The following is a 23,560-nucleotide window of genomic DNA, read 5'->3' as shown; positions in this document are numbered from 1 at the left end:
TGTGACCTGTCTAACGCTAGTTGTTCCCAGTTATGATTAGCATTAACTGATTTTAGGGATTGATGTAGTGTATCCTTAAACCGCTTATACTGGCCCCCTGGTTTCCGGGCTCCCTCAGTGAGTTCGCCGTATAGAGCTATTTTGGGGAGTCTTGTGTCTTGCATCCTCAGAATGTGGCCGCTCCATCTGAGTCGGGCCCTCGTTACTTGAGTCTCAATTGTTGTACAACTCGCGCGCTGCAAGACTTCTGCATTCGAAACTTTGTGGAACCATCTGATGTGCATTATCTGTCTTAGATGACGTTGCTGCGTCTGTTCAAGCTGTTTAATATGTCGCCTGTAGGGAGTCCAGCTTTCGCTTCCGTAAAGAAGCGTTGGGAGGACCACTGCTCTGTAAACAGCTGTCTTGGTCTTCAGATTGAGGTCGTGATTTTGGAACACTCTGTCCTTCAACTTCCAGAATGCCCGTGATGCCGAATTGATACGGTTGTGTATTTCCGTGTCAAGGTTAGCCCTAGTATTTATGAAGCTTCCCAAGTATTTGAACTGCTCAACCTGTTCTAGATTTTCATTGTCCAGGCTGATATCTGTTTGAAGGCTTTCTGGCGGACTTACCAGGATTTTGGTCTTGTCAATATTGAGTCTAAGGCCTAAAGCTTCGTATATATGTTTATAGGTGTCCATCATTATCTGTAGATCCTCTGAGCTGCTAGCGATGAGTGAACAGTCGTCTGCATATTGAAGTTCCGTGATAAACTTGGTGCGGGTTTTTGCTCTGAGGCGCTTCAGGTTAAACAGGCCTCCATCAAATCTGAATCTTATCTCAACACCTCTTACGGGCATGCTCATGTCAGCAATTATCGATACAGCTATGGCGAAAATATTGAACAGTAAAGGCGCTAATACGCAGCCTTGTTTTATTCCAGAGTTGGTTGAGAAATGGTCGGTTGTAGAGCCATTATGCTGTATTCTAGCGGTGTTGTTGGTATGAAGGCTTTTACACACTGCTAGGAATTTTTCGGGTACTCCTAGACGTGCCATGATTTTCCATAGCGCTCTCCGATTCACCGAGTCGAATGCCTTGCTTAAATCGATGAAGGCTGTATAAATCCTTGATTGTTGTTCACGGGCCTTTTCTTGTAGCTGTCGCAGTGTAAAAATTAGGTCCACCGTACCTCGATTTGGTAGAAAGCCGCACTGGGATTCAGGTAAAAGCTTCTCTAAGAGTGGAACCAGGCGATTAGCCATAATCTTCGAGAGAATTTTACCGGCCACATTAAGCAACGATATGCCCCTGTAATTGTTGCAATTCGACGTATCGCCTTTGTTCTTATTGAGGTTGATAACTAAAGCGTCTCTGAAGTCTTGTGGCACATCTCCCTGTTCCCAGATCTTGCGGAATAGTATTAGGAGACTATTGACAATGTCCTCATCCAAGGCTTTGAATATCTCCGCCGGAATGCCGTCTAGACCAGGTGACTTATCATTTTTCATATTTTTAATCGCGCTTATGATTTCCGACATTGAGATTTCGTCATCAAGCGATGCCATCGGACTATACGCGGGGAGCAGGTCTAAAATGGATAAATCCGAGTCGTTATTTTGATTCAAGACCTGTGAGTAATGCTCCTTCCATCTTTCGAGAATTTTTCTATCATCAGTTAGAATAGCTTCATGAGCATCTCTTATAGGAAAGCTAGCTTTTCTGCTTGGACCGTAAACAGTTTTAATAGCTTCGAAAAAACGCCTGTAGTCATGGTTATCGGCGTAAGCTTGTATTTCCTTAGCTTTTTCTTTCCACCAGCTGTCCTTGATTTTTCTTATTTCTTGACGGACCTCGCGTTTTATGTTTATGAAACCTATTTGGGCTGCAACATCGCCAGGCTTGTTAATTGCGGTTTTCATCGCTTTGTGTTTTGCGTCCAAAAGGGGTGCGATATGAGTTTCGCTGTCGGCAAACCAGTCTGGATTTTCGGGAGCGTTCTGTGCCCAGTATTTCTTTCGCTGTATTTGTAAGGGATGACTTGAAACGGAGCCAATGAGTCTCAATGTCGTCGTTATAATCCGGTGGTGTTAGGCTATCTTTGACGGCAGCTGTGAATCTGTCCTTTGTAGAAGGGTTTTGTAGTTTGGATATTTGAAGGCGCTCTCTTAGATACTTCGGCTTGCGTTGGTATTTTGGGCGCATTGAGATTTTCATTCTCGAGATTACCAGCCTATGATCAGTCCAGCACTCCAGATCTGCTCTGGGTTTAGTGACCAACACCTCAAGGAAGCAACATATTTTCTATAGGAATAGAAATACCTACTCAGAAAACAAGTTTAATATGGCTTTTTGTGATGCAGTCAATGTTGTTATAACAAATAATTCAGATGATAATTTTTTGTGTTCTGCGTAATATTTCATACGGTGAATATGCTTGGAAGATAAACAAATGATCCAAGTCAACGCCGATTATTGGAAGAATAATTAGATACTTGATCAATAATGAAAATTTATTCATAAAATATGAGGAGAGCAATGATGAAGGGGCCGTGGTGGGAGACTCAGATTCTGCAAGCGTTTGGCCACAAAGAATGTGGATTATGGTCTTCTCAAAAACAGAAGAATATTGCTCTCTCCACGACCGAAGCAAAAAAAAAAATGAATGCTTATTACATTGTGATTCATGAGAAGGTAATATAATGGCACTTAGCACATTTACTGGGTAAGGTTTCGACAATTCAATATTTTTCGTTATCAGCAATGCTCTCCTACTTTTTTTCCATTTAGAGCAGTACAAGTTCGAAACATATCGTGAATTATATGAAATATATTGGTCATTTAGTACATCTTGAACATTAAATATGTATCAGAAATATTTCCAGGATGATACTGAGAACAAATTTGAAATTCTATTGAAGGCAATAATATTATTATTATGATTATTTTGTTGCCTTATAATTTTATTACATCTTTTATAAAATCAATATAAATTACCATTAATATAATAAATAAAAACACTGAGTGTGTAAAGCTGAATCTGATGAAAAATTCTGCTCAAAATACCTGTACCCTCCCTACTTTTATATTGCGTCAAATTTCAGAATTTCCATATCCCATTTTGAGTATGCAAAATCAAAATTAGTGGTATTTTATTTCCATGGAATGAGGAAAGTTTTAGGTTTTATTAACATTATCAAATTGATTGGGCATATCATAATATATTATACAAAACATATAAGTACATATTTCTACGACGAAATTTTGTTTATATTATAACGCAGAATGAACATGAGCATACAATTCATGTTTTGAATTTCAATTACTAATTTGTGTTTACGTCTAGTGATGTAGTAGATGATTATATCCGTTCCATTTACGACTCTTTATTAGCAATCGCAGGCGGTAGTTGTTCAGAACAGTGGCTATACTTGAAATCAATGATAGTATTGGGAATATTTCTCCTCAGTTCTACGGAACCTATCATTTTAATTGTCTGATTGGCATAAAATGCCAACATTGCCGTGTTACATATATTTGGATCTCTAGTTATTTGATACTCATTATTGTTTCTTATTTTTTTGTTTCCAGTGTCGACTGCGATGTAACATAGTTCATAATCTTTATATTCAATGAAAACATTTCTAACTATTCCTTCCATTTGATAATGGAACGACTCTCTTTCCAATATCCTCGAACGCCAACGAGCTAAGTGATTGTCATCCGAAAAGCCAACACTGATGTGTTTTCCATCAGTTATCTCAAGACTAACTCGAGTTGGGAGTTGGAACGCTGTGTACAATAAATTACAAGGTTTCATTCCATCAATTTCATATTTCCTTCCTTTTATAGTGAAATCACAAGAGTTGTTGCTAGAATTCAGGTTGTCTAGGAATGCAGTCAGATATTCGGTGTTGGCGTTGGCACCGGCTAGTAAAAACAGAATCCAGAGGACTCTCATCATGAAGGAATAATCTGCAAATAAAAATTGATGAAAAAAATTCCATTTGAGTTTAGTAAGTCTGCAATAAACTAATATAGGTATATGTGATTCAACTTGAAAAATGATTATCTATATTTCAAATTTGAATACTGTCATATGGGAACCCCAAGATGATGAAGAAATATTGGTTTGATCTGAAGATACTTAGGTGAATATGACGAATACGACGCCCAATATGTTACTTATTCAAGAGAATTAGAATATTGATCACTATACACGCCATCCACCGTGAGGTAGCCTGTATAAACATATATAGAATTATTCTCTTGTGAACAGATGCTCGAAGAGGTCAATTTTGTTATGAAAATACAACACTTTTCATGTATAATTGAGAAGGGAATGGAAGTTGAGTTTTTTTAAACGATTCTAACTTTTAGTGCCAGTATGGCTTGCCCTTTTTTTTGTGAGAATGATTCGGGCATGTTACAAAAGCAAATGAACTTCATATATTCTTTATTCTGTGAATTTATGTTCAAATTGAGCACCATTAGATACTTGACTTTCTTCAGTGCACATGTGTACCGATTTCTTCAAGACAGTCTTAATGTTAAGTCAAATTTATTTCATGATGTCAATGGTAACTTGTACAGAAATCAGAGAAATGAATAAAGCTCAACGTTAAACTTTCTGTATATACCAAAGTCGATGCCAGCGGGTGTAAGTGCACCATTGCGCCATTGCATAGAAGGTTAATAATTGGATTTGCCTATACTTCTTTGATAAAATTTTCATAGAGTATTTCTTTTATGATTTGTTAGAATACTTATGATGAGTTTGCTGAAAATGTTTTGATTCAGTTTCTGATTTTGCCAATCAATAGATTTCCGCCTGAAACGTCTTCATACCTGTCGGACATGGAATTGAATGATGTGGTGTTTAGCACTACTTATATTTCGCTATCAAAATACCATTTTCATATAGATGACGGTTATACTAAGTTCGTCGTAAGAGTATGTCTGAAAAATATCTATTTCCTGATACGTATACGTATAGCATGATGATCCCTTCTTAGCGGATGAAAATAAATTAAATCGAAAACTATCATGTGTTTATGAGATCCGCAATTTATAAGAAAAAGCCCTAAATGAATCGCTTGTCAATACATATGAAGAGCAATGAATGCTTCTATAACAGCCTCGTATATTATAAGGTCACGACGTCATTCTGCAACTATTCTCATATTTCTTCTAATTCCTATTGCGAAAAAAAAATTGAATGCTGCGAATTTATTGTCTGGGTTCTAAAGCTCAATCTATCCTGAAAAGTTCCTAGATCTTTCTCAGGAAGTGTTTATGGTTTATGGACGGACCGACAGAATTCAATTAGAATACGAATTATTCATCAATAAGTCAAACCCAAACGTTCGAGACCATCAGTAGCCAAACATCATCCAAGTCTCCATTACATCTATGTTTCCCTATTATGTTGTCGTGCATTCAGAATTTAGTCCAACATATACCTTTAGAGAAAAGGTACGAAACAATAAAATCGATTAATTCTTTATAAACTAAACACCTGAAAAGCAATACCATTGCGAATTGACTTAAATGTGTCATTTTAATCTTTGAATGGTAGTGGTACCGAGCTGTTGGTAGGTTATGACAATAATGCAATACCGTTATAAAATAAGAATGAGGAAATACTATTTAGTCTGATCTTACCGAGTACTCTCAACCACAAACTACCCGAATGATGACTTATAAATGAATGATTATTTACATAAATCTATTTGTGCAATTTATTATCGCTTCAACATTGACATTTGGCCTCGGATCAAAGGATTTCTAGATAGGACCACGAAAATGAGACAAACTTTCTTTATACAGTGTGCCAATTTGAAAACGTACCACCCTTAATATCTCGGCCAAGGCGGACATTTTATACGGTTGATTAGTTTTGTCGCTATTTAATCCTTCCTGTACGGCTAGGCTGGGGTTCTTTCATAAATACCTAACCTGGTTTTTCCGCACCCAAATGTTGAAGAGTGAATTGAATTCTGTCATATGCACCGAATGCCAAAGATGAGATAACCATGATAACGACATGCAGAATCCGTTTCGTGAAATGGTTCTATTTATATATTTCTAGCGCTTCTAGAGAAAATATTGTTCCTAACTCTTGCGGAAAGTGTCTTGTGCACTTGTTAGGAAAATAACTATTTCGATATTCGAAACAATAACCAATTCGCTTAACAGGGTTGAAGGTCAAGTTGTTGGAATAAAAACCACTTCTCAGACCATTGCCGACATGTTTCGATTTTATTCTAAAATCTTCTTCAGGGCTCTAAAATGATTACAAGATTTTTCAATTAATAACACTTATAAATAAAATGTGTTGGAACATACAATGGGACAATACATCAGTACAACAAATGAATAAAAATCACATTAATATCTGCATATTACAATGCATAGACAAATTCCAAAGTGAAAATACGAAAATTGAGAGAAACATTTAATATAATTTAGCTCAGTATACAGGTACCTGATTTAACATTAAAAAATGGGGGAACAGTTACTTACAGTCTCTTTGTGGTTTTCTAGTCAAAATCATGAAAGATATGAAACACATAACACTCTTAGACAACATCAAACGAGAATTTAACCAAAAATTGGACAAATCGGAAACAGACTGCTGTGATCACACATATGTTATAAGTAAAATTGAATTGTGTTTTGATCTACCGAGATGACATTGACGTTCAATATTAATAATTCGTTCAAGTTATTTTTCTTTTCATTTTGTTGATGAGATAGTAATAGGCTGTATTCAAACTATCAATATCTGTTCTCCTGTTAATGGATTTTTCATCCTGTTTTATAGAGATCATCTCATGTAGTAACCTCTTTTTTAAAATTTTTTGGTGTCCTAATATTTTTATTGAGTCGATGTTAAAATCAAAAGAATGAAGTGTATTTGATACATGTTCTGCTAAAGCGGTGTTGTTGTCTTTTTTCTTTTTTAGAGGGTTGAGTATGTTGAGGGAATCTCTTTCATGCTCGGAGATTCTGTCTTTAAGATACCGACCTGTTTGTCCTACATATGTAGACTGACAATCCTTGCAACAAATCTTGTAGATCACATTACTCAATAATTCTTCTGGAGTTGTACTTTTTATTTTTGTGAAAAGCTTTCTGTTGGTGTTTTCAGATCGAAAAGCTGTTTCTCTCAATTTTCGTATTTTCAATTTGGAATTTGTCTATGCATTGTAATATGCAGATATTAATGTGATTTTTATTCATTTGTTGTACTGATGTATTGTCCCATTGTATGTTCCAACACATTTTATTCATAAGTGTTATTAATTGAAAAATCTTGTAATCATTTTAGAGCCCTGAAGAAGATTTTAGAATAAAATCGAAACATGTCGGCAATGGTCTGAGAAGTGGTTTTTATTCCAACAACCTGACCTTCAACCCTGTTAAGCGAATTGGTTATCAATAACAAAGGTCTCAAATCAAACTCATTCGAAACAATATTTTTCGCAACTCTTCTATTATCAAATCTGGAAATTCCATCGAGCTCGATGCAACTGTTCGGTCTTTTTCAGGCTCCATAGATGTGCGATCAGATTGGGAATTCCAAACAAGCGATACGCCTCCCTATGAGATATGTGAAGCCAAATGCGAATTTTGTAACGAAAATTTCAGGGTTGTTTTTCCTCCGTAGGTCTATGTTTGTCCATCCTTTTTTTTTTCATTTGTCCAATACCGTTCTAGAGATATCGGAAAAGAAGTTTTTTCGGTTCATTTTCTGAGCAGCACCACCAAATCGCAAAAACTTATTTTTGATGGTACAGATCGTTTGTCCAACGTAAGACCACTTTTGCCCACCAAATTTGTTTTTTGTCCACCCATAGAACCATAAAAAACATTGAAACTTTCAGAAAGTGTGATGCTGGAACCTCAAATACCAATTTTCAAAACCAAAATTACAGGGTAGTTTGTCCATGATTGTCCACCTTTTTTTGTTCATTCGCTCAGGCACCTTATGGAAGATATGGGGAAGAAAATTTTTTTGTGCATTTTCTGGGCAGATCCCCCTAACAGCGGAAAAGTGTTTTTAATTCCATATTCATTCATCCCAAATTGCGATGAAAATGTGATACACATTCTGAAAGAGCAACTCTTCTAGTACTGAATCTGAGAATTTCATCCATCTAGGTGCAACCGTTCGATCTTGACGAATTTTTAACTGAACCCATCTTTTTCAGGATTTTTCGAAGGTCAGCTTTCGAGTCGTTCATCTCTCAATAAAAGTAACCGTAGATAGAAATGTGATACATATTCTAAAAGAGCAACTCCTCTAGTAATAAATTTGAAAATTAAATCCATTTCAGCGTAACGGTTCGGTCTTGACGAATTTTTAACTGAACCCATCTTTTTAAGGATTTTTCGAAGGTCAGCTTTCGAGTCGTTTATCTCTCAATAAAAATAACCGTAGATGAAAATGTGATACATATTCTGAAAGAGCAACTCTTCTAGTACTGAATCTGAGAATTTCATCCATCTAGGTGCAACCGTTCGATCTTGACGAATTTTTAACTGAACCCATCTTTTTCAGGATTTTTCGAAGGTCAGCTTTCGAGTCGTTCATCTGTCAATAAAAGTAACCGTAGATAGAAATGTGATACATATTCTAAAAGAGCAACTCCTCTAGTAATAAATTTGAAAATTAAATCCATTTCAGCGTAACGGTTCGGTCTTGACGAATTTTTAACTGAACCCATCTTTTTAAGGATTTTTCGAAGGTCAGCTTTCGAGTCGTTTATCTCTCAATAAAGTAACCGTAGATAGAAATGTGGTACATATTCTGAAAGAGCAACTCCTCTAGTAATAAATTTGAGAATTCCATCCATTTCAGCGCAACGGTTCGGTCTTGACGAATTTTTAACTGAACCAATCTTTTTCAGGATTTTTTCGAAGGTCAGGTTTCAAGTCGTTTATCTTTCAAGTAAAGAAACCGTAGATAAAAATGTGATACATACTCTGAAAGAGCAACTCTTTTAGTAATAAATTTGAGAATTTCATCCATCTCAGCGCAACGGTTCGGTCTTGACAAATTTTCAACTGAACCCAGCTTTTACAGGATTTTTCGAAGGTCAGCTTTCGAGTCGTTCATTTCTGAATAAAAGCAACCGTAGATGAAAATGTGGTACATATTCTGAAAGAACAACTCTTCTAGCAATAAATCTGAGAATTCCATCCATCTCAGCGCAACCGTTCGGTCTTGATTGATTGATTGCGCGCATGTACACGGAAATGTTTGAGAGTTTAATAGAAGAATGTTCAGTACGGAATTCATAAATGTCCCTCATGCACTAGAAAAAATATCTTGGTGGCCCATAATAAGTGCACTGCTCATTTTCGGTCCACTTCCTCTAACTCATTCTACTCAAGATGTAGAGGCAGCTCATGCTTTATTAGATCTTGTTAGGACTCATGCAGAAGTGGATGAGACAATTACTGAACCTAAAAGCAGGTGGATGTGCCAAAAGTGTTCATCTTATGTGAATTTCTCAAAACAATTGCTTCAATGAAATCCTTCACAGGGCTCAACAACTTTAGAAATCTGAATGGCATCGTTAATCTCGTTAATGAAGTACACAAAGATGAAAGAAGTAAAAGATTGACTACAAGTGAAAGAATTATAATAACTTTCATCAAAATGAAATTGGATATGAATTATGTCTGTCTTGGAATATTATTCAGTATTTCTAATGAAATGTGCAAACTGTGTTTTATTGAGATGGTACAAATTCTTAGTAGTGTATTTGAACCTACTCTATATTTTTCTTCTTGTGATGAAAATATGCATACATATGCAAATATGGCATACTGCTTCAAAAATTTAAGGAATGTTTGTATTATTTTAAATTCCACTGAAATATTTATTCGGAGACTTAAATGCCTCAATATAAATCAAGTGTTACTGTGAAATTCACGACTGGTGATAAATTACTTTAAAATATTATAACCCATATTGGGTAGATTTTGACTGTAGCTTGTGCTGTAACTAATTTATCTGCTTCTATATTAGGAGATAATCGGTTTTTGTAATTTTTCCTCAGTAATGTAAAGTGAGGTAAGTGCAATGATGGGGTAGCTGCAATCAGAAACCAGCATTCATAAATTATAATATACCTAAAGATAAAGAAGACCAGTCAGTTGAACACTAGGATCAAATACTGTATGTAATTAGATTATCTGGTGGTGAAAAAAGAAGTAAGTGTTACTATTTTAATATTAATTGCACGTAACCCAAGATCTTATAAAGTCAATACACATTATCTACGACGAAATTTGTTCATAGTGCAGGTAACGCAGAATGAATATGAGCACACAATTATTTTTTAATTTTCTATTTATAATTTGTAGATGATTATCTCCAACATATTTACTTTTCCTTATCAGCCTCGTCCATATATATATATATAGAGCTTGGAAGAATTTTTTTCAACAAGGCTTTGATCTGAAGGACTATATATATATAGTCCTATAGGTACCTATAGGTACATGTTATCCTAAATCATTCGTTTTAGACTTTTTCTATACCTAAATTTTGGCCGATGGAATATAAAGACATTCTATTCTATTCTAATCGCAGGTTGTAGTTGTTCACAATAGTAACTATACTTGAAATCAATGATAGTATTGGAATTACCTCTATTCAGATCTACGGAACCTATCATTATAATTGTCTGATTGGCATAAAATGCCAACATGGCCGTGTTACATATATTTGGATCTTTAGTAGTGTGATACTCATTATTGTTTCTTATATTTATGTTTCCGGTGTCGACTGCTATGAAACATCGTTCATAATTTCCAAAATTAATATAAACATTTCTAACTATTCCTACCATTTGATAATGGAAGGACACTTTTTCATATATCCACCAACGCCAACGAGCTAAGTGATTGTCATCCGAAAAGCCAACACTGATGTGTTTTCCATCAGTTATTTCCAGACTAACTCGAGTTGGGCGATGAAAGGCTGTGTACAATAGATTACAAGGCAGCATCCCAATAATTTCATATTTCTTTCCTTTTATAGTGAAATCACAAGAGTTGTTGCTTGAATTCAGTTTATCTAGGAATGCAGTAAAATATTCGGTTTTGGCGTTGACACCGGTTAGTAAAACCAGAATCCACAGGACCCTCATCATAAAGGAATAATCTGAAAAAAAAAGGGATGAAAAAATTCGAACTAAATGGAGTAGGATTGCAACAAACTAATATAAAATTCAACATGAATGATGATTATCTAAGTATATTTGACGAAAATACATTAGTCGCCCAATTTGTTGTTCATCCATTAGTAATTTTTAACTCGATTATAAATCAGAATGAATTTAGTCTCTTGTGAACAGATACTCGAAGAGGTCAATTTTATTTTGAAATACACCACTGTTCATGTTTTCATGTAGGTACAATTGAGAGGGGAAGGGGAGTTGAGTTTTTTTAAAAGCAATTCTAACTTTTAGTGCCAGTATGGCTCGTCCATTTTTTGTTGAGCATGTTACAAAAGCAAATGTAGGTAGACTTGATATATTCATCATTCTGTGAATTTTAATGTTCAAATTGAGCACCATTAGCTACTTGACTTTCTTCAAATATAAAATAAATATACTCTGACGCACATTTGTAAAAAAAAAATAAAATGCTGCGAATTCATCGTCTGGGTTTTAAAGCTCAATTTACACTGAAAAGTCTCTAGATCTTTCTCAGGAAGTTGAAGAGTGTTTATGGAGGGACCGACAGAATCCAATTGGAATACGAATTATCTATCAATAAGTCAAACCCAAACGTTCGAGACCATCAGTACCCAAACATCTTCCATGTATCCATTACATCTATGTTTCCCTATTAAGTTATCGTGCATTTAGAATTTAGTCCAACTTATATCTTTAGAGGAGAGGACCGAAACAATAAAATTGATTAATTCTGAATAAACAAAACATACTCAAAAGCCATCATATTGCTAAATAATTCGGATATGTTATATTAATTTTTGAATGGTCGTGGGGCCGAGCTGTTGGTGGGTTATGACAATAATGCTGACGTTTTCTCGGACGGGTTTGAGAGTTTTAAAAAATTCATTAAAAACTTTTTTTTCTCTTCTTATTGTACAGTAAACCACTGATCAATTATGTAGTGTGAATTTGACTTGTATGTATATTTTGTAATTTGTGGTTGCTTTATTGGTACATTGTACTGTTCGCAACCTAAATGCTAATAAATAAATAAATGAATAAATAAATGCAATACCGATACATAATAAGAATGAAGAAATATTATTTAGTCTGATCTTACCGAGTACTCTCAACCACAAACTACCCGAATGATGACTTATAATGAATGATTATTTACATAAATCTATTTGTGCAATTTATTATCACTACAACATTGACATTTGGCCTCAGATCAAAGGATTTCTAGATAGGTCCAAGCAGAGTTGGAATGAGACAAACTTTATTTATAAACAAGCGATACGCCTCCCTATGAGATATGTGAAGCTGGCACCCCCAAATGCGAATTCTGAAACGAAAATTTCAGGGTCGTTTTTTCTTCGTAGGTCCATGTTTGTCCGCCCTTTTTTTTATTTGTCCAGGTACCGTTCTAGAGATATTGGAAAAGAACTTTCTTCTGTTCATTTTCTGAGCAGCACCCCCAAAACGCAAAAACTTATTTGTGATGGTACAGATCGTTTGTCCAACGTAAGTCCACTTTTGTCCACCAAATTTATTTTTTTGTCCACCCACAGAACTATAGAAAACATTAAAACTTTCGAAAAGTGTAAAGCTGAAACCTCAAATACGAATTTTCAAAACCAAAATTACAGGATAGTTGGTCCATGATTGTCCACCTTTTTTTTTCATTCGCCCAGGCACTATATGGAAGATATGGGGAAGAGAATTTTGTTGTGCATTTTCTGGGCAGAGCCCCCTAATAGCAGAAAAGTTTTTTTTAATTGTATATTCATTCATCCCAAATTGCGATAGAAATGTGATACATATTCTGAAAGAGCAACTCTTCTAGTAATGAATCTGAGAATTTCATCCATCTAGATGCAACCGTTCGATGTGACGAATTTTTAACTGAACCCATCTTTTTCAAGATTTTTCGAAGGTCAGCTTTCGAGACGTTTATCTCTCGATAAAAGTAACTGTAGAAAAAAATTATATGCATATTCTGAAAGAGCAGCTCTTCCAGTTTTAAATCTCAGAATTTCAACAATCTAGGTGCAACCGTTCGAACTTGACGAATTTTTAACTGAACCCAGCTTTTTCAGGATTTTTCAAGGGTCTGCTTTCGAGTCGTTTATCTCTCAATAAAAGTAACCGTAGATAAAAATGTGATACATATTCTGAAAGAGCAACTCTTCTAGTGATAAATCACAGAATTTCAATAATCTCGGCGCAACGTTTCGGTCTTGACGAATTTTCAACTGAAACCAGCTTTTTTAGGATTTTTTGAAGGTCTGATTTCGAGTCGTTTATCTCTCAATGAAAGTAACCGTAGATGGAAATGTGATACATATTCTGAAAAAGCTACTCTTCTAGTAATAAATCCGAGATTTTTATCTATCCCGGCGCAACGGTTCGGTCTTGACAAATTTTTAACTGAACCCATCTTTTTCAGGATTTTTCGAAGGTCTGCTTTCGAGTCGTTTATATCTCGATAAAAGTAACCCTTGATAGAAATGTGATACATATTCTGAAGGAACAACTCTTCTAGTAATGAGAATTCCATCCATCTAGGTCTTGACGAATTTTTAACTGAACCCATCTTTTTCAGGATTTTTCGAAGGTCTGCTTTCGAGTCGTTTATATCTCGATAAAAGTAACCCTCGATAGAAATGTGATACATATTCTGAAGGAGCAACTCTTCTAGTAATGAATCTGAGAATTTCATCCATCTAGGTGCAACGTTTCGGTCTTGACGAATTTTTAACTGAACCCAGCTTTTTTAGGATTTTTCGAAGGTCAGCTTTCGAGTCGTTTATCTCTCAATAAAAGTAACCGTAGATGGAAATGTGATACATATTCTGAAAAAGCTACTTTTCTAGTAATAAATCCGAGATTTTTATCTATCTCGGCGCAACGGTTCGGTCTTGACAAATTTTTAACTGAACCCATCTTTTTCAGGATTTTTCGAAGGTCTGCTTTCGAGTCGTTTATATCTCGATAAAAGTAACCCTCGATATAAATGTGATACATATTCTGAAGGAGCAACTCTTCTAGTAATGAATCTGAGAATTTCATCCATCTAGGTGCAACGTTTCGGTCTTGACGAATTTTTAACTGAACCCTGCTTTTTTAGGATTTTTCGAAGGTCAGCTTTCGAGTCGTTTATCTCTCAATAAAAGTAACCGTAGATGGAAATGTGATACATATTCTGAAAAAGCTACTTTTCTAGTAATAAATCCGAGATTTTTATCTATCTCGGCGCAACGGTTCGGTCTTGACAAATTTTTAACTGAACCCATCTTTTTCAGGATTTTTCGAAGGTCTGCTTTCGAGTCGTTTATATCTCGATAAAAGTAACCCTTGATAGAAATGTGATACATATTCTGAAGGAACAACTCTTCTAGTAATGAGAATTCCATCCATCTAGGTCTTGACGAATTTTTAACTGAACCCATCTTTTTCAGGATTTTTCGAAGGTCTGCTTTCGAGTCGTTTATATCTCGATAAAAGTAACCCTCGATAGAAATGTGATACATATTCTGAAGGAGCAACTCTTCTAGTAATGAATCTGAGAATTTCATCCATCTAGGTGCAACGTTTCGGTCTTGACGAATTTTTAACTGAACCCTGCTTTTTTAGGATTTTTCGAAGGTCAGCTTTCGAGTCGTTTATCTCTCAATAAAAGTAACCGTAGATGGAAATGTGATACATATTCTGAAAAAGCTACTTTTCTAGTAATAAATCCGAGATTTTTATCTATCTCGGCGCAACGGTTCGGTCTTGACAAATTTTTAACTGAACCCATCTTTTTCAGGATTTTTCGAAGGTCTGCTTTCGAGTCGTTTATCTCTCAATAAAGGTAACCGTAGATAAAAATGTGATACATATTCTGAAAGAGCAACTCTTCTAGTGATAAATCTCAGAATTTCAATCATCTCCGCGCAACGTTTCGGTCTTGACGAATTTTTAACTGAACCCAGCTTTTTTAGGATTTTTCGAAGGTCAGCTTTCGAGTCGTTTATCTCTCAATAAAAGTAACCGTAGATGGAAATGTGATACATATTCTGAAAAAGCTACTCTTCTAGTAATAAATCCGAGATTTTTATCTATCTCGGCGCAACGGTTCGGTCTTGACGAATTTTTAACTGAACTGAACCCATATTTTTCAGGATTTTTCGATGGTCGGCTTTCGAGTCATTTATCTTTCAATGAAATAAACCGTAGATAGAAATGTGATACATATTCTGAAAGAGCAGCTCTTCTAGTAATAAATTTGAGAATTCCATCCATTTCAGCGCAACGGTTCGGTCTTGACAAATTTTCAACCGAACCAATCTGTTTCAGGATTTTTTCGAAGGTCAGCTTTCGAGTCGTTTATCTTTCAATAAAAGAAACCGTAGATAAAAATGTGAAACTGAAACATATTCTGAAAGAGCAACTCTTCTAGTAATAAAGTTGAGAATAGGGAATACACTCCTCCTAACGAAAATGATGTATTTTTTATGAAATATATTTGAAACGTCACATTTTGAAATAACCATTTCAACCGTTACCCAAAAAAAAAATATTTTAAGCACTTAAAAATCAAAAATAAAAATGGGTATTTAGAGTTTAAAGCGTTCCATATGGATTTCACAAGTTGGCAACATCGACTGAAATATGCCTTGATAATAAAGGACAACAATGCATTATCTTGATGAGATAGACAAAGATGGCTGTCTATGAAGTCTGTGATGAACGAGGAAGGTCGTAAAATTTTATGGGATTTTTATGGCCGTTTGCAGTTGAAGCTCGCCAGTAAAAGTCCAAGAGCCAGAGCCAAAAAAAGTCTCTGAATTTATCAAGCCTGGTTTTTTCTCAGGTGATTACAATCATAATATACAATAAAATGCTGCGGTCAGTCAAGTGGATGTTAGAACATGTGCCTCTGTTGCGCGGTCAAACATGTCGTGATTACAGACATAATAAAATCAATTTCTTTAGGCTGAAACTTTATAAACTTTTGTATTTTGGTATCTAAATCAAAATTATGATAGTCAGTCACAGGCCCGGATCTACGATTTTTTCTGACCGGGGCAAAAATTCATGATTGCGCCCCCCTCTAAGGTTCATAGGAAACATATAATTGCATATTCGTCATTGCGATTTCAACCCGAGTTAATTTTTTCACTATTTCGTGGTCGTTGATTACGGATATGCAATTAGATTCTTCCTAAAATGAGTACTTTAGGAAAAAAATCACTCTTATTTTTTCCATTGTTCCATTAAAAGTTAGTTTTTTCCCATCTTATCTTAGGAAAAATCTAATTGCTTAGTCGTAATCTTCGACCACAAATTAGTAGAAAAAATGACTCGGGTTGAAATCTTTCGAAAAACGAACGAAATTATTCCGAACGAAAATTAATTTTTTCAGCGACATATCTACCCGGGACATTTTACTTATTAATTCGAGGTCGTAGATCACGAATCTGCAATTTTATTTTTTGTAGGATCATTATTTTGAGGAATAAATCAAATAAATTGCAAAATTTCGAAGAAATTGGTCAAATTTGAGGAGGTGTAACATCCAGAAAAAAAGCACTAGTCATATGCTGATATGGAAAAAACCACACTTCATTCATTTACCGCTAACAGATTTTATAATTTTTTCCGCGAAGGTCCAAAATTTCCGATTTTCCATCGACCATAACTTGGAAACTTAATTCTTAAAAAATATGTGTTTGCATATTCGTGTTCTACGCCCTCGTATTAGTTCACAGTACGGATTTGGTTTTGATCGGAGACCAAAAATATATTTCAAAAAATCCATAGGTACAGTATGGAAAATTTAAAAAAATTTCGATCTCTGCGATTTCCACCAATATTGGTGTATTTACTGAATCGAGGGCGTAGATTACGAATATGTGAACCAAATTTTGCTGAAAGGATTAGTTTTCAAGTTATGGTTCATCAAAAATCGGAAATTTTGGCCCTTAGTTCCAGAAGAAATGGGTATGAGTCGGTAATTCCCCAGGCAAAGAAATTACTGGCTTTATGCGACACATTGTAGACATATCCTATCTTTTAACCCATTTCACCCAAGTGTGGGGTAATTCCTAGATGACTGAATAATACATATACAGTTAATTGATCTCTCATTGATTTTGAAGATTTTTGGCATAATGATGGTTTATGATGTTTCCATTCTACAGTTTCGATTTTAGCACTAGGAAATTAATTTTTTCCGAGAAACTAAAAAAAAAAATTAACCTCTGGTTGATTTTGGCGCCCCTTTAAGCTGACGCCCGGGGCAAGCGCCCCGCTTGCCCCCCGTTAGATCCGGGCCTGGTCAGTCAACGTCCGATCGGGACACAGCTGGTCAGTCAGCTTTAATGTGCGTAGACTGGACTGGACGTATGACTGGAAAGCATCAAAGGATGATTAATGTCAGTAGAATGCATCAAGAATTGGGAAATTCTGTTTGCAATACTCTTCCTGGACTGCATACTTTGACTGGATGTGATTTTATGATTTTAATCCAGCTTTTTACAAGAAAGGTAAAAAAAAAAACCTCTGCAGATAATGAAGCAAAGCGAAGATTTTCAAAAAACATTCGTTGACCCTGGACTTGTAGATGCAAGCAACCAGAATAACATGTTCAATAAGGTTCAAGAATTTGTTTGCCATTTATACGGCTTGAAAAAAATGTAATCAATTGACGAGGCAAGATTCGTTTTATTTTCACAGACGTATAAATGTTTAAGCACCACAAATGATCCTTTTGAAATTAAAATGAAGAATGTAGATGGGTCGAGTATGCCACCATGCCAATCGGAATTGATGCAGCAGTTCGTAAAGCCGCGTACACATCTGAGCAAAACAGCCGAATGAGCACATCGCGCCGAATGAGCATTCAGATGTGGACGGACAAAACACACCGCACCGAATGCGCTCATGTTGCGCGGAGCCGATCCACAATTTGTCGGTCCATCAAAGAAAATTCGTGCTCAGTGTGGACGGGTTTAGTTGCCATCTTTGCCTCGAACCGAACGCGCACATTTGAATATGGCTTTCTCGCAAGAAACGTGTTTGGATTTAATAAAATAGCATGAAAACTGCCCAATTTTGTCGCCCTCACTTTGAATGTCGTGCAATAAAAAAGTGCTGTTGAGTCTACGGTCTCGACTTCTTTGTGGATATAATTGTGGGGACCATCTAGTACGCCGTCGTCCCTTCTTCTTTAGCAACTCGTACAGAATTATGAAAGAGGCACTAGCAAAACCCAAGTTTTCCATCCTCAAAACATAGATTACATAGAATGATTCCTTTTTTCTAAGTTTCCAGTTCGTGAGCATTGAACTGACACATTGGTTGGAGCGGTTCCGAACACAGCTCATGCTGTTCGTGCGTCGGAAAGAAAAATTGTCCGCATAAACGCTCATTCGGTGCGGCGTGCTCATTCGGCTATTTTGCTCAGATGTATACGCGCCTTAAGAGCGAGCTTTATTTCAAATATTTGGCGTAATGCTCACCGTCAAATTCCAACGGAACTATCTCCTACAGACCACGGGTGGAGATTGGTGGATGAGAAATATGACTTTGATTGGTTCAAAGGCGACCAATGACCAGAACTTGTACAATATGTCATTATTCAACCTCTACAAGAAAATACAGGTATAGAAATATCTTTATCTGGATTAAACAATCACAAAAACACTTTTTTTACTGAATTTTATTTATTTTTCAGATTCTGCAACACCGAGCTCGACTTGTCAGATCACGATAGTGAAAATGATGATTTGGATTCAGATGAAGATTCAGATGATGAATCATGTGATGATTCTTTATAGCTTGTTATCGTTAATGAATTAAATAAATATTAGAAATGTTTGAAAATCAATGAGTTCTTACTTGTGCTTATACCCATGTTTGTTAAGTATCCTGCTGATTTCGAACGAATTTTATTTCTGAGATTTTAAAGAACAGTTGCTCATTAAAATAAATGTTTTATACTTCAAATGATTATGATGCAATATCTATAAGGAGCGAAAAAATTTAATTTCTTATCCACTGACTGACGGGCGTTGTTCTACGGAATGGCTGACTGACCATTTAATTTATCAATAATATAGTCCGTAGTAGTTAAAAAAAAAATTTCACGCTTAATAAACGAATTGCATCCTTATAAACGACGCTACGCATATTGGAGCTGACTGACTAGCTGTGTCCCGATCGGACGTTGACTGACTATCATAATTTTGATTTACAATACATACCAAAATACAAAAGTTTATAAAGTTTCAGCCTTAAGAAATTGATTTTATTATGTCGGTAATCACGACATGTTTGACCGCGCACCAGAGGCACATGTTCTAACATCCACTTGACTGACCGCAGCATTTTATTGTATATTATTATGATTGTAATCACCTGAGAAAAAACCAGGCTTAAGAAATTCAGAGACTTTTTTTGGCTCTGGCTCTCCGTCTATAAGTACGCGCCTGTAGATCAACAGCTGTTATTTTATAAACAAGCTGATCGGACATTGTTCTTTTCATTGTCTTCTATGCGCTGTTGCCAAATCGTAAACTCTGCACAAAGCGATTTAAATTTTAAAACCCCATATTTAAAGGATGATTTTGATTTGTTTCCGCGGTGAATTTCAAAAAATCATGAATGAAACTCATAATTATTCAGTTTAAACTTGCATATGCAGTGATAACCCAAATTGAGGAGAATTCCCCATCCATTTCAGCGCAACGGTTCGGTCTTGATTGATTCTGATTGATTGCGCGCATGTACACGGAAAAGTTTGAGAGTCTAATAGAAGAATGTTCTATACGGAATTCATAAATGTCCCTCATTCACTGGAAGAAATATCTTGGGGGCCCATTAGAAATATTAAATAATATTCCAAGACAGACATAATTCATATCCAATTTCATTTTGATGAAAATTATTATAATTCTATCACTTGTAGTCAATCTTTTACTTCATTCATCTTTGTGTACGAGATTAACGATGCAATCCAGATTTATAAAGTTGTTGAGCCCTGTGAAGGATTAAAATGAAACAATTGTTTTGAGAAATTTATATAAGATGAACACTTTTGGCACATCAAGCTGCTTTACTGCATCTCGAGAAAAAAGGCTTTGATCTGAAGGACTATATAGGTACATGTTATCCTAAATAATTCGTTCTTTACTTTTTCTATACCTAAATTTTGGCCGATGGAATATAAAGACATTCTATTCTATTTTAATCGCAGGTTGTAGTTGTTCACAATAGTAACTATACTTGAAATCAATGATATTATTGGAATTATCTCTATTCAGATCTACGGAACCTATCATTCCAATCGTCTTATTGGCATAAAATGCCAACATGGCCGTGTTACATATATTTGGATCTGTAGTAGTGTGATACTCATTATTGTTTCTTATATTTTTGTTTCCAGTGTCGACTGCGATGTAACATAGTTCATAATTTCTAAAATTAATATAAACATTTCTAACTATTCCTACCATTTGATATTGGAAGGACTCTCTTTCCAATATCCTCGAACGCCAACGAGCTAAGTGATTGTCATCCGAAAAGCCAACACTGATGTGTTTTCCATCAGTTATTTCCAGACTAACTCGCGTTGGGCGATGAAAGGCTGTGTACAATACATTACAAGGCAGCATCCCAATAATTTCATATTTCCTTCCTTTTATAGTGAAATCACAAGAGTTGTTGCTAGAATTCAGTTTATCTAGGAATGCAGTTAAATATTCGGTTTCGGCGTTGACACCGGTTAGTAAAAACAGAATCCACAGGACTCTCATCATAAAGGAATAATCTGAAAAAAAAATATGAAAAAATTCGAACTAAATGAAGTGAGATTGCAACAGACTAATATAAAATTTAACATGAATGATGATTATCTAAGTATATTTGACGAAAATACATTAGTCGCCCAATTTAATAATAATAATAATAATAATAATAATATATTTATTCTCAACAGGTTACACCCAATAACAGAGAAAAATGATCAAACAAACAAATGCGACTGAAAAACTTAAACCAGACCACATATGAGATCCTTATAATAGCATATAAAAATATATCCAATAGTGCCTTAAAATTACTACATGAAATTTAAAAAAAAAAATGTTATTCCCCCAATACTCGAATAAAAAATTTGTTGTTCATCCATTAGTAATTTTTAACTCGATTATAAATCAGAATGAATTCAGTCTCTTGTGAACAGATGCTCGAAGAGGTGAATTATATTTTGAAATACACCACTGTTCATGTTTTGATGTACAATTGAGAGGGGGAGGGTAGTTGAGTTTTTTTAAAAGCAATTCTAAATTTTAGTGCTAGTATGGCTCGTCCTTTTTACTTTTTATATTGAGCATGTTACAAAAGCAAATGTAGGGGTACTTGATATATTCATCATTCTGTGAATGGAAATGTTCAAATTGAGCACCATTAGCTACTTTCTTTCTTCCAACCTAAAATAAATATACTCTGACGCACATTTGTAAAAAAAAAATAAAATGCTGCGAAATCATCGTCTGGGTTTTTCTAAAGCTCAATCTATCCTGAAAAGTTCCTAGATCTTTCTCAGGAAGTTGAATTGTTTATAGAGAGACCGACAGAATTCAATTGGAATACGAATTATTCATCAATAAGTCAAACCCAAACGTTCGAGACCATCAGTAGTCAAACATCCTCCATGTCTCCATTACATCTATGTGACCCTATTATGTTATCGTGCATTTAGAATTTAGTCCAACTTATATATTCAGAGAAGAAGTACGAAGCAATAAAATTGATTAATTCTGAATAAACTAAACACACTCAAAAGCCATCATATTGCTAAATAATTTAGATATGTCATATTAATTTTTGAATGGTCGTGGTGCCGAGCTGTTAGTTATGGCATTAATACAAAAGCGTTACAAAATAAGAGAGAAGAAATACTATTATAACTGTTAGATTGATCTTACCGAGTACTCTAGACCAAAAACTACCCGAATGATGACATACAATGAATGAATATTTACATAGATATATTTGTGCAATTCATTATCGCTAAAACATTGACATTTGGCCTCGGATCAAAGGATTTCTAGATAGGTCCAAGCAGAGTTGGAATGAGACAAACTTTATTTATACAGTGTGTCAATTTGAAAACGTACCACCCTTAATATGTCGGCCAAAAATGCTCGATTCGTAGGCGGACATTTTATACGGTTGATGAGTTTTGTCGCAATTTAATCCTTCCTCTTCTATCAATCAATTTATCTTGGAAATGATCTTTGAGTTATTGCCTTTCCATGCAGGATAGGGCCCAGAAGCCCGAATCGGTAATATCGGCTCATGATTTTTTCATGAATTACCTGGATTTTCCCTCACCTAAATGTAAGATGTCTAAAATACTGGTGTGTGCACTTGTCGCTTTTTGCAAGCATCAACATTTCAGAAAATCGGGGATATGGGATCAGTTTCGTGGCGGCGCCACCATGTCATTTGCTTCGTTCTATCCTTGTTCTACCAAAGGAAGTCCAATGATCTCTCGTTTTATTTTGTTTTGCGTTCATATATCGAATATCGATCAACGAGTTCAAAATATGAACTGGCCCATTTTGTCAGCTGTTAAGGAATATTTGTGATTTACAGTTTAATTTTCGTTGTGAAAACAAATCTGTCGATACTTCAACACTATCGAATAAGGTTTCGAAGGAGTATTTACTATTCTTCAAGATAATTTCCGTTTGATAAATTGAATTCATGAGGGGGCAATTCAATATGATTTCAATAAAACATAGTTTTATTAATGGATATTAATATATCCAATATATTCTGTTGACGGAAAGGGAATTTTCACTATATCTACTCATGAAGAATATTTGAAGAACAGACTAGAATAGATTTACAATGTATTTCTGTTTCCCAATACATGCCCACAATTCACATTACGTATTTCCAATACAGTTTCTTTGAAATATTGCTGAAGTTTCCATAAAACTTAGCTATATCGGTCCCGAATGTTTGTTCATCTGATTTGGTTCTGCTTCAAATTCCAACAACACTTACCGAATTCTTAGCTGTAGCTCTTGATTGTCCATACAGAAAACTGAACTTACTGAATGACATGTTGAATAAATGAATGTTCTACACCCCTTTCTCGAAACTAATACATTTTCAGACTCAATAATCGCTTATAAATACAACATATTCGTAAGTCGTAGGAAAGTATTCAAATTATTTTCAAATGTCAATTGATAATGCTCTGTCAAATTCTAAACAGCGCTACCTACAGTGGTAAAAACTTAACTGATCCCAAATCTCCCCGAAATTAAAATCAGTGAATACACCAGAGTTTTAGACATCTTACCTAAATGTTGAAT

The 23,560-nt window shown here is 35.2% G+C and overlaps 1 protein-coding gene and 1 long non-coding RNA gene across 2 annotated transcripts; both read right to left on the bottom strand.

The window, feature by feature from the left end:
* Nucleotides 1–3,231: 3,231 nt before the first annotated feature.
* LOC123310560 lies at nucleotides 3,232–5,688 on the bottom strand. The gene is made up of 2 exons (XM_044894078.1): nucleotides 5,647–5,688; nucleotides 3,232–3,957 (listed from the first exon to the last, which is right to left on the bottom strand). Exon 2 carries the CDS (start codon nucleotides 3,944–3,946, stop codon nucleotides 3,359–3,361), a length of 588 nt encoding a protein of 195 aa, XP_044750013.1. The 5' UTR covers nucleotides 3,947–3,957; nucleotides 5,647–5,688; the 3' UTR covers nucleotides 3,232–3,358.
* Nucleotides 5,689–20,299: 14,611 nt separating this feature from the next.
* LOC123310565 lies at nucleotides 20,300–22,331 on the bottom strand. The gene is made up of 2 exons (XR_006537375.1): nucleotides 22,157–22,331; nucleotides 20,300–20,997 (listed from the first exon to the last, which is right to left on the bottom strand). It is a non-coding gene; the product is annotated as an uncharacterized LOC123310565 (long non-coding RNA).
* Between the last annotated feature and the right edge of the window lie 1,229 nt (nucleotides 22,332–23,560).

This window comes from Coccinella septempunctata, chromosome 3, assembly GCF_907165205.1.
Source record: "Coccinella septempunctata chromosome 3, icCocSept1.1, whole genome shotgun sequence".
Lineage (NCBI taxonomy): Eukaryota > Metazoa > Arthropoda > Insecta > Coleoptera > Coccinellidae > Coccinella > Coccinella septempunctata.
Note: the sequence above shows the minus strand (reverse complement) of the source record. Positions and strands in the feature narration are given on the sequence as shown.